Below are 13,076 nucleotides of genomic sequence, written 5' to 3'. Positions count from 1 at the left end.
TTCTCAGTTATATATATGAGAGTGTATGAAACTGCTAACACTCTTTCACACATCTCAGTTAACAAATAAATGTATATGTGGTAGATATTTTGCGAGAAAAACTCGTAAAAAATTATGTTCAAATGGAATGAAATGAAGAAGGAAGGAAGTTCAAATAAATATCGTCGTCGTAGTCCCTACCAGTGAAACTACAACTACAACCATCGAAACTTTTAGAAAATCTACCCAACTCACCATTACATAGTGGATGCGTTAAAACCCCTACATATACCATGCACGCACACTTATCCAATGGAATATATGTGAGAATCTACAAAAGTCCATAAATATTTACATACAAACATATGAACGGATATACATACTTATGTGGTTAAATGATTTCACATAGCATTGTACATTTATTGTAGTGGCCAAAAAATAAATGTATACATATGTACTTAAGAAAGATTATATGGTATGTACATATATATACATATACTATATGAGAATAATATATTTGGGTGCAGTACGAGTATTTACTTACTTGAGGATACACACACACACACACTTGCGAATATCGAAACACCAATTAAATATTGAATGGATTGTTGGTTCTTGCATTTCAATTTTCCCCAAAATTTGTTGTTTTTAGTCCTCAATTATTTTCGAGTTTTTATTTACATTTGCCCAAAAGTGTCTTAAAATATTCAGGTTTGGTTGTAATCTTTTCCGGTTGCATTTAAAATCACAAGGCCATTTTAATTTGAATGGCAGTAACTAGATTTGTATCATAATGAATAGGATATTCTCCATGACTAAAATATCCTATTCAAATTTGCTATAGAGGGATAATCATCTACGATACCTATAAAACGTATTCTCAAAAAAATAGTCAACCCACCCGGTAAGCTAAGGTAGGTTCATATTCGACTTTAAATGCACATTTTACTAAGTTTTCAACCTATTGGCCTCCGTACAAGGGCTTTGTGTCAAAATTTTTCGAAAAATATAAATTGTCTATATTATATAATAAAATGTCAAAGTTTTCATTCAATGAATGAAAAAATACATTTCAGGACCATTTACGTACTTAATGGTACAAGTCATTCTATCGAATTTCGAATTTATATATGTTTAAATATTAATTCCTTAATTATATTTATCTACCGATACCTGTCTGTTGACTATATGTTTACATACCTTTATGATTTCTTTCGGTGCATAACTGGACACTTTTGTTTTGAATAGGGGTTTTTTATTTCATTTATGTTCCATGTTTTTTTATTTGTTTAATGATGATGACTGTTTAATTCCTCTAAAACAACAATACCTGTCGCAACATGAAATTAAGAGAATGCATCCACTATTCATGATAGCTCTAGGAGAACAATTATATCGTCGCCTTAATTTCAAAGTAGATTAAACCGATTTAGCATGTCATCGATAAATGGGGGATATCCGTTCCATGGGTCAATTTGTTTATGACAAAATAAATAGAACCAAATTTCGATAGAAGTAAAATGTTATCAGTGGAGCATCACAAATAAATAATAATATTTAAAATTTGTAAAAGCTATTATTTTATACCAAAGAATTATTTTACGTTTTCGACTTAATACACTATCACATTAAGGTAGCAAACAATGTATTATCCTCCATATATATATCCCAAATGGGAGTATTAAAGTAAGATATACTTCCCCCAATTTAAGTTCGCACCTATGTCCATATGTTTGTATGTATTGGTATATGTATAACAAAGTGTGTGTGTGTGTGTCACTGTGTTTGATGTGTACTCGCTATATATTTGCATTTAATAACATTTCATTATTCTCCATCATGTGTGAATAAATGAGAGCCTGAGTGTATGCGTGGTATATGTAGGTAGGTACAAAAATTAATTCAGAAAAAAAAATACAGACGAATAATTTGGTTTTTAATCAAAGGCGAAAAAACGCAAAGAAACAAAAGAAACGCTTCCACACAAAAGAATAAAGTGAGAAAAAAAAAACAAACGAAAATAAAATGAAATGAAATCTTGAAGCATTTGCGTGTTTCCATGTTCTTAACTCTACTCAATCTACCTTTGCTTCGACCACCATACATAAAAAAGGGAGAAATATTTAATTTTTCATTAAGTTTCATTAGGTTTCTTTTGTTTTCTTATATTTCGGTGAGCATTTTTATTTTATTTTTGTAATTTCTAGGCTTGTTGTGGTGGCCAAGTTGGCTATTCCAAGCCTTAATTTGTCGTTTTTTTGTTGTTGTTGTTGTGTTTGTGGTTTGCGTTACCTTTATATTCAGATTTTGATGAATTACTTGGCTGTAATTAAAAACTTTAAGGCAGATTTATATCAACATCAAATCAAACCAACAGAAAACCCTCAAAATATAATAGTAATAAACAAAATGAAATGAAAAACCTATATACTCGTATTGTCCCTATAATCATAAGAATGTTTCCTTCATCATCATTATTTTTAATTTTTATTTTGCCATAAGACTTATGAAAAATAATATAAAAAAATACATTTATAGTATCGTATAATGTATACTATTCAGAGTGTGTAATATCATATTTTTTAAATACCCATACAATAAAAAAAAGTTGTGTTTATTTTTCCCCATTTCCGTTTCCGTTTGATCCTACAACAGTTCTATCATGAATGTGATTTTCAGTTTAATATCCTCTCTCTCTCTCTCTCGCTCTCATAATTCTATTTATTCATATATATTTCTCTTGTAAAAGCGCTATGTTAAGCTTTAAAAGAAAAAAAAATGAATCCTTTATAGATTGTTTTTTTATGAATATAAGCCGTTATTACTATTTTCATTTGTAGCTGAAATGTGTTTTTTTTTGTTTGTTTGTTTTGTTTCTGAACTGAACAAACCCAGTAATTTACTATAATTATAAGTGATTATCTATTAAACGAATTCTTAATTACTTTCGATGTTCTTATTTGTTGTAAAATGACATTAACTTAACTATGATTATTGTTATATCTACATTAACTCATATCAAAAGTACAATTTCTTAATTTTAGTTTTTTTTTTTGTTAATTTATTATTAGTTGAGACCCCTGAAATCCTTCCACAGAAAAAAATAAAAAACCATCATGTGATAGTTACTTTCCAGTTATCCATGTGCCAACCAAAACCAGAAACCCCCTTCTAATATGAACCAAAAAAACAAAAAAAAACAAAACTTTATTTTTATCATTACTATTGTTAAATACGATTTTTATTTAAATATCATATTTTTTACTATTTTACACGTATTATTTATTTTTTTCATAATAGTAAAAACAAAATAATATGTTTTTTATTTCTAATTTATATATTAATGATTTCAATTAAATTAATTTTAAATTTCCTTCAGTATTAGGTATAAGCCGTCTAAGTGTTAGAACTTCATGTTCATTATTAGATTTTCAAACGCAATTAGATGAAGATATTAACATCGATACATTGCAAAATATTTTATGGAAGCAGAAAAGCCTTATTAATTTATTTGAAAAAAAAAACATAAATATTTCAGTCACATAGATTTTTTATTGGCCTAATATTTCCTTACATTCTACTAATATTTCCTTACATTCTACTACTAAATAATTTTTTGCGTATGTTAGTTAAATGAACTAAAAAACGGGAAAAAGTTATACACAAATAAAGCATAAAGATTTCCTAATTTCGTATTTCTTACAAAATAGTTCATTATTTCTTTAAATTTGTAAATTTGACCAAAAATGTGTCCATCATGAACTTCGTATGTCACTAAAGACATTCTTGCAATTTTGAACTCCAAGATTTCTCTTAAAACTACAAAATTTTTTTTAACTACTGAAAAAATTTAGTTATGTCTAATAAATTTTTTTTGAATTTGTCGAAAAATATTTACTTATTTTTGCCATATCGGAGTGATGCCAGCGCTTGTAATACCGTTTAGTTAAAATTTTCTAAAAAAGTTCCAAATTTTCTAAAATTAATCGAAAGTTATCTTTCCTGGTGGGTTCACTGTTTTTTCAGTGTAGTAATCATTTTCGTACACACAAAAAATTTTTTCTGATTCAATCACGAAATTAATTGATCCAATTAATTTTTAATTGAAATGTCTTCAATAACAGAAATGATAGTATCATAAATTAATTGAAGGTCAATTAAAAAGTTATTTGATCCAATTAAAAAATTCATTGATACCATTATTTTTGTGATTGATTTTTGTTTCAATTAAAAAAATTGTTGAATCAATTAAATTTTTAATTGAATAATAAACTCATTAAAATTTTAATTGGAAACATTTTCGAGATATTTTTTTGTGTATATAAGTACAATCTAATGCGGGTCTTATTGCGTAGTTAAAGTATTTAGGTGTATTATGACATTTATAGCAGGTGTATATGTGATAAGGATAAGGAATGGACAAGTAAGTGCTTCGATTAGTTATAGCCAAATGACTTTTCGATTTATGAAGTGACAACCAAAGACATGTAACAATATTCCAGAGTAGAGGTGAGGTGCTCCATGAGAAGTTGCTCGTTTCATATCCCCATGACTATGTGCCTTCCCCTAATTGTGAAAATAGGTCTTTTGTCAAGAATATATTTAAAGTACTCAAATTATAATTGAAATTATAATTGAAATTTACTTTATCGCAAAGAAAATAATTGTGCATCGGATAAAGCTGTCAAGTTCATTAAATTTGGTTTCATTAGACCCGTCCAGTCTAATACCTAACCTAAGTCAATTTGGTCTTAACCCGCTAAAGCCCAAGCCCTCCTTTAGGCGGGCTTAATTAAATAAGGTAGTAAAACACATCTTAAGACAACAAAAATGGCTAAAATAAAAAGAAAACTTATGGCGATTTCGATTGGGAAAAAAGGTGCAACATTCTCGAAATTGATTGCAACATATCAAGGAACCTGCCATAGATTTTGGATCCTTTATACCTCACAATATTATAAATTAACAAAAACTTCTATGACTTCTGTGATGTATCCAAAGGTCAACTAAGAAAACTAAAAATTAACAAAAACTTTAGAATTACACTATCGTTTGGGCGAAATGTCAATTAGGGAAAAATTAGTGTAACACCAAGGCAACATATTTTTTGCGAATCGAAAACCCCTTAGATGAAACTGTTCAAGAGGCTTTGCTGCATATACTGAATTTTACCGTATACAATTTTCTTGTTTAGTTTTCTAGCTTTTGTGTCGTTAACATGAACTATTTAATCAGCTGGCCAAAAAAATTGGAGCATTAGAGGGTTAACTTACCCTGCGTCCGTGTGTACATCTATTTATTATTCGCAGGTTCAAGGTTCAAATACCAATGAACCATATGGCAATGCCGATTCTAATCAAATTAGCTACAGGGAAAATATGCACCCAAATCACTTATATCGATAAGATTTCTATGCACCCAAAAAAAAGTGAACCCACCGTGGAAGAAAATGTAGATTTATTTTAGAAAATTTTAACTAAAACAGTTGTCTAATTGCAACATATTACAAATAAGTTAATACTTTTTGTCAAATTGAAGAAAATTTATTAAAAATAATTAATTTTTTTCTGGTGTTTAAGAAAATTTCATATGTTGAAAGAAAAAATTGGATTTAAAAATTGTTAAAATGTCTTTAGCGCTATACGAAGCTCATGACAGGTAAATTTTACTCATTTGAGAGACTTATGAACTCAATTTAAGCAAACTTCTGCCATTTTAGGAAAATATGAATTATTTTATTTTTTAGTAAAATTTTGCACTATATTTGTATACAACTTTTTTTTTTATTTTTTGTTCACGTCATTAAAGTTAGCAAAAAATTATTCAAATAAGGAACATTTACTCATATTGTGCAAAATTTAACTAAAATCAACTAATCTTCATGAACTAAAATAAATTTCAGTTGGCATTAGAGCCCATTTTTTCTGGGTGTACAACATCATTTACTAAGCGCTCTTATTTCCATTTTGCATAATATAATTCATTATTGTATCTCTTAGGATAATATCTGGATTGGGTGGGTAGAACGGACGTCTTTCTGAAGTAGACAGTTTTTAGCGATCCACTTCTGAGAGGTTCATGGAATCAATTTCTTTGCCAAAGTTTAGTTAGAAACGCCACTCCATAAAATATTTTGCAAAACATATCGTGTGATATTCTTCATTAAAACTACATCATTTTCATCCGAATTAGCAATCAAAACTATAAAAAATACAAATTCATAAAATAAATGTTATTACTAACTAGCCGGCTGAAATTTAACAAAACTAAAAGAGAAACTAACATTCTAACAAAAAAACATTTTTATTTTAAACTTCTATAATAATATTATTTTTGTTTAAACTTCAAATTATTATTAATTTATTCTATCCAGAAACTTACATATTATATTGTTGTATTTTTTCTGTTCTCTTTAAATTATTCAAAAAAACAAAAATGTTATTTTTTTGCGAAATTATTCCCACCCATATTAAAATATAAAAAAAAATAATATGAAAAAAAACCAACTACTGAAAATATTGAAACAAAAAATTCCTAAAATAAATTCTAGGAAAGGATGTCATCGGTGCCTGGTCATATACGAGAAACATAAAAATGTTCTGCAGTATAAAGAAAGTGAGTGCGAAGGTGATAGTATGTATATGCATCAATCAAATCCATCAGCCATGGCGATGCGTAGCGTTATAAATCAAAAGCCCAGCTTGGGCAATGGTGGTGATCATAGGGGGGGAGCTCATCCCAATTCGAACGGGCATTCAAGACTATCCTCATCGGATCAATATATAATGCGATCCAATGATGATATGAATGATTGTAAGCATTTTTTGTGTTTTTCTTAAAAAAAAAATCAATTTTTTTTATAATAATCGTAATTATCGTAATCTCAATTATCGTAACAACTTTATCTCTTATACATATATACATATATGATTATTCAATTCTAATGTTAATTAAGCAAGAACCAAAAAAAAAACGAATTGCAACAAAATTTTGTTTCTACCATAAAGAAAAGTAACCAAAATTTCAGTAACCAGTAACTAAAATTTCATTTGAAATTTTCCATTTTGATTAGGTTTTGGTTCCTTTCCTTTTTTGTGCCTATTGTTGGTTCTAATTATGTTCCCTTTATCTCATTTAATTTTATGATTATTTTCTTCAACAACATTCAATTTACAATTTCTGTATATTTTTTTGTTTTATTTTGGAAGTTCTAAAAAAAAACTCATTTTGGAAATAAAAAAGGAAAGACATGAAACACGTTCATTAGGCATTTCATTCGGTTCCTTATTTTGAACTTTTATCGACAACAAACACTGTGACTTGAATTTGTTTTTATAAATTATTTCTTAGTTTTTTATTTTATTATTAATTCGTTTTGTTTTCGAAATTCCAAAAAAAAAAAATTAATAAAAATCCACAATCTTTGTAAATAGCTTTCCTCTCTTTTCTCTCTCAACATCGATAAACAAAAGCGTGAAAATGATTCGAAAATTTGCGAAACAAAAACCGTAATTTTCTATTGATTTGTATTTTCCATTGACCAAAATGCTCGCATTTATCCGAAACTAAGGGTCCTTCACATCTCTTAAATATTCAACTTAAGTTTGGAAATTTTATTCGAAATTAAAGAATAAGAGAAATACACACAAGACCAATGGAGAATATTAAACCTTAGTTTCTTGGTTTGAAATCAAGTCACTATAATAGAAAAATTGTTGAACAAACAGAAACATATTAGCGGAATAGCAGATTAACCCGTCCCAACTTTTGTCATTTAAATTATATAATTTTTGTTTTGTCAGTCGACTGTGAAAAATGTTTGAAAAAAAATAAAATAACAAAACAAGTCCCTTTTGCAGAATATTCAGAAAAATTAAAAGAAAAAAAAATAATAAATATTTTTATTTCTTAAAAAACAAAACAAACAACAACCCTTAATAAACAAAATGTAAAGTTCTACGTTTTTTTATTTTCTTTTTGTTTTATTTTTGTTTCCTTGTTTGTTCTACGTTTTTTTTGCTTTTTGTTAATTAACTGTAAATAATTAAAGTTTTTTGTAAATATTTATTACAACAAAAACATTTCAACTCAACTAAAAAAAATTATAAAAATTTGTTTGTTTCTATACATATATATTTTCCATATATAAATAAATATATATATTATAAATATATATCTATAAATATTATGTACATTCTTTTTTCCCATATAAATATTTATATATACATTTGCAAATTCTAAATTTTTACGATATTTGTTTTAATTTTTTGTTTTAACCATTTGAAGCAAAAATATTAACAAAAAAAAAAACAAACAATTCTTTGGTTCCTTTTACTACTCCTAGAGAAAATATATGAAATTATTTAAAAATTTTTGGAAATGTGTTTGGTCTGTTGGTCAAACTAAAATTTTATCTTACGTTACGTTACGTTATGTAATAACTCATCTGTAAATAATCATAAATAAGCACCTGAAATATAAGAAAAAAATACAACAGCCAATTATATCAGCAGTTAATAAAAAAAATCCTTATTAACTTCTTTCCACCAAAGATTTTGAATTTTCCAAGATGTCAAAATGTTTGAAATCCATGAAATTAATGTTCATGGGTTATTCCACGAGAAAATGAGATATTGCCCAATTAGTTTATATTAAAAAAATGTACTTTAAGATTTTTTTTCTCTACTTTGAATTATTCGAAAAATATTTTTGAAGAAAAACTTTTCGTTTTTGGGTTTGTGTTCTGATGACAAATTCTTCTAAACTTATAACAACAAGGCTCCTCTGTTTAGAAATTTGCTTAACTTTTGTAGTTTTCTGTTTAAACTATATTTTCACTCTATCGAACGTTGTGGGCTTTGTGGGCTGACCACCTTCACATCTATGTTTCACTGCGAAAATAGTTGTATTGTCTCCCTGGGAAGTACTCTCCCAGGGCAATTAAATCCGAAGTTGAGACAAACTATTCAACGATTGTCAATTAATTGTTTTATTTATTTTTAAGGAAAAATTGTCTGCGTCAAAAGAAAAAACTCTTATTTGCAGTGTAATTTGCATGCATGAATGCCAGAGTTTGAACACCTTATCAGAGTATATCAGCATTGAAAAATTTGTTGTAAGTGGTATATACTACTGCGTGACATGCCATTTGGACAGAACTTTTTTTTTATAATATAGGACCACAGTCACTGTGGCACAGTGACTGACGACTCCAAGGGTATATACATAGCGCCATCTAGCGGGAGATATTGGAGTAACCTTTCGTAATACGGCATTCTTACCAATCAGGTTTTGGGGTTTAAAATTTCTTTCCTATATAAGCATTTCTAAACGAGTCGTTTCCCCAATACAAAAAAAAACAAGTTTTTCTCAAAAACACGTCAAGTTTAGAAGCATACTCTTTTCAAAATATATGTCAAATTATTGAAATAAATTTTATGGAAAAAAAAGGGATAAACAAAGGTTTTGATGAACATAGAGATGTAAAATGAACTTAAATTTACATAAACAAACATACATTGATAGAGTCGATCATTTGCCAAACCCAATATTGTAAAAAAAAGTATTAAGCTATAAAAATATTTTTTTATAGAAAAGAAAAAATATTGAAAGAACGTGTCCCCATTCTAGTTTTATAATAGAAATTTCAATTATCCTAGAAAAAATAATTGCACGAATTTTTCACCTTAGTCAAAATTTTCATAAATTGTTTTTTTTTTTAATTCTTTAGACGGATTGATCAGAAAATCTACTATGCCATTAATCGTGGAATACCCCATATGAATTATATCTCTTTTTTACCTCTGGAAAATTGTCGATCTATTTTTTTTTTTCACAAGCCCTTAGACCTTATAACTGCTTAATATCCTGGAAAATTCCATACGTTTTTTTTTTATTTGGCGGATTGTGGTTGGAATTGCGTCTGGCCCATTCACCATTGTCCAAGTGAATTATTTTCCTCCACATACCTATTTGGTCTGTTGTTTATTGTAAAATATGTACATTTTTACTGGTTACTAAAAACAAATAATACAAACGTTGCATAAATTTTTCATATTGTCCATAATATATATTTTTTTGTTTTTGGTTATAATTTTCCGTTATTTTTGCGCGCGTTCTCGTCGTGGTTGTCTTTTTGTTTTATTGACTCTGCGTTGTACAAAAAAATGGGGAAAAACCAACAACAGAAAACATTGAAAAAAAAAAACAAAAATTAAACGAAGAGAAATGAACAAAATATTTATAATAAATTTTAATTTCATTGTGCACGCCTAAAGCAAATTTTTAATTAAAAATTGAAAGTTATCTCCCTGTGTTTTTGTTTTTCATAATTTCCTCGTTGAGTTATACATGTTCTCTCGTTTAAATTGTCCCTCCGCTGGTGCCGCCTTCCAATTCACGGTGGTGGCCCCCTTGGTTCATCATATCCGTACACTACCAATACCACCATGTGTCCATGTGGAAAATCTACAGGAAAAACCAAATGCCTTGATTTATGTTTATGTCCCCGTCTCTTTTTTGCTTTTGTTTTTGTTGTTTTGTGGTTTGTTTAATGATTTTTTAATGTATTATTTTGTCATCGTTATATTATCGTGAAAAACCAACATGAAACCCCCAAGAAAAAAAAAATTCAGAATTTCTCATTTTCAATATTGTATGAGAACAATGGTAAAAAAACACAAAAAAGGTTTCAAAACGAATAACAAATGTTAAGGAGAAAAAAAATTAAAAACAGTGTGTGTTATTTTTTTATTTCTTTGACCATCGAACCAACATTGACATATTCCCATTCAATTCAGTTCACTTTAGTTCCTATAGAAAAACTTAAAAAAAAAACTATGTGTGTGTCCTTGTGTGTGCTGTTTAACCCTGTCTCTAGATCCTTTAATCAAATCCTACTTTTTTATCCACGTTTTTTTTTATTTTTATCCAAAAAATGAGCAGACCTTTCAGTTTTCATTTAGCAACCTTGTTTTTTTCTCTCTTCATTCTTTGTTACTTTTTTGTACAATTTTTAGTTTTATAGGATTTCAAATGATAATCCCACAAAACACATGAATTCATTGCAAATTGTAAATCTAATTTGTGGTTATAACTAATAAAAAGTAATTAATTAAAAGTTAATTAGCATTAAATTTCATTTGCGTGCCATAGAGAGTGAATAGCTAGAAACAAAAAAAAAACTCCCCAGCGAAATAAATCACAATCAAAAGATTAATTGGCACAAAAACAAATGGTGATGGTGCAGCTCTTCACCAAAAAACTTTCCCAGTCATTGAATTCGCTAATTATCTGCTTAGTGGTGGTACAAGCTGCTTTTGCCACTGGTGTCTCTACTACCACTGCTTGCTGGAATCCTCACTGACTACTCTCCATTGTGGTAGAGATTAAATCTACATTTTTTTGCCAACAGATTGGAAATAAGCTGATTTATTACCATTGTTTGTGTGTGTGTGTTAGTTTTTGTTTTTTAAACTTAAATTTTATTTAAATTAGCACTCAATAGGACTTTAATGCACTTTCGCAAATACTAATATTGCAAATTGGTACACTATTGCTTTGGGTCAAGATAAAGTCTAAATAATTACTCTTTTCACATTGGTCCCAAATGAAATTTTAAGACAATAAAAACAGGGTATTTTGTCAGTTTTTGGATTTTGATTGTTTTTTCTGTAATGACCCAAAATCATTTTTAAATGGTATAATAGATATTCTCTGGAAATTTGAATTGAATTGCCTATGTTGTAATCATTAGCGTAGCCAGACAATTTTCCAAAGTGGGGGGGGGGGGGGGGGGTTTGTAGCCCCCCTAGCTAAAAATTTATAGACTGAACTTATAGGTCCAATTATTGTTTTATTTCATAAAAAAGAATATAAAAATAGACATCAAAATAATATATAATAAAGCAACTAAAAGTAGTTCCACACTTTTCCCAGCAAAAAAATTGGGATTTGTTTTAAAGGCACAACTTTAAAAGCACTTCCAAAAATGTCCTCACAAAGAAGTTAATTATGTTAACTACACAGGAAGTTTTTTACTTCAGTTTTTTTCATATTTTAATGCGTAGTTTTTGTTTTCTTTTTTCAAATAGTTTAAGAAAAGAGTAAGAATAAATAAAATGGTAAAAATTATTCAAATTTTGCCACAAAAATGCTAACTCCATAATAGAAAAATCGATAATTTTTGAATATATTCAAACAAGCGTTAGAATGCATTAAAAATCATAAAAAATATAAAAATTATTATAAATTAATGTTTCTTGAAGCTCGAGGTCTTTATAAATATTTATATAATTCTAACAAAAGGTCGACCAAAAATCAAATAAAAACGGAATAAATAAAAATTATTTATTTGGGAAAATATCACACAATTTTTTAATTCACATTCAAAACTCTGAATTCGGATCACACCGTAAGAAGCGATGCAAATTTATTGCAATGGCTGTTGAAACGGTGGACATTCGTTCTATGACGAGTTCCTATTACATTCATCGCTTCTCCGCCAATTTTGCACCACTTCCGGACCCAAAAAGAACATTTTCACTTCTTTTTTGGCGACTCTTTTTTGCATCATTGTTAAGATATTTATGAAAGAACAGGTTTAATACCAATTACTATTTTTTAATTAAGATGACTAAACCAGACTAAACAATATAATAAAGGAGCTTTACAGCCTGTTTCTGTATGTCGAAATAACCAAAAAACAGCTGTTTCTATGCATTCAGTCGATCGATTGAACTCGTTCGACATACAGAAACAGGCTGTTAGTTATTCAACTAAACCATAAGTTCAATCTCAGCTCTATTTCATAAATATCAGACTTCAAGCATTGCCATCGGCAACTGCTGCCGCAGCCCAAGTAATTCGATTTTGCATGAAAGTCTTTAGCGGAACTTTGTGCGGTTGTATATACTTGTTTAATTTTTATAAAAATGTAAAATCGTAAATAGGTTTTCAAATTCTGGGGGGGTCTAAGCCCCCTCCCCAGAGGCCTTCCTACGCTTATGGTTGTAATACAATAATGTGGTAAATGTTGAGAGCTACCACTGTAAGGAGCCTCTAAACTGAAAGAAGCGTTTCTTCTTCTGGAAAACGGG

The 13,076-nt window shown here is 28.5% G+C and overlaps 1 protein-coding gene across 3 annotated transcripts in view; it reads left to right on the top strand.

The window, feature by feature from the left end:
* aus (argus) overlaps positions 1-13,076 on the top strand; it is a 137,618-nt gene that overhangs the window by 63,413 nt on the left and 61,129 nt on the right. Inside the window, exon 4 of one of the 3 annotated variants that reach the window (XM_075296766.1) lies at positions 6,530-6,594. In XM_075296766.1, coding sequence (XP_075152881.1) covers positions 6,530-6,594 — 65 coding nt within the window. Of the gene's footprint in view, positions 1-6,529; positions 6,795-13,076 lie in introns of all 3 variants that reach the window. The other 2 variants (XM_075296758.1, XM_075296750.1) reach the window with 2 other exon arrangements.

Source organism: Haematobia irritans, chromosome 1 (assembly GCF_050003625.1).
Source record: "Haematobia irritans isolate KBUSLIRL chromosome 1, ASM5000362v1, whole genome shotgun sequence".
NCBI classification, from domain to species: Eukaryota; Metazoa; Arthropoda; class Insecta; order Diptera; family Muscidae; genus Haematobia; species Haematobia irritans.
This window is presented reverse-complemented; position numbering and strand designations above follow the sequence as displayed.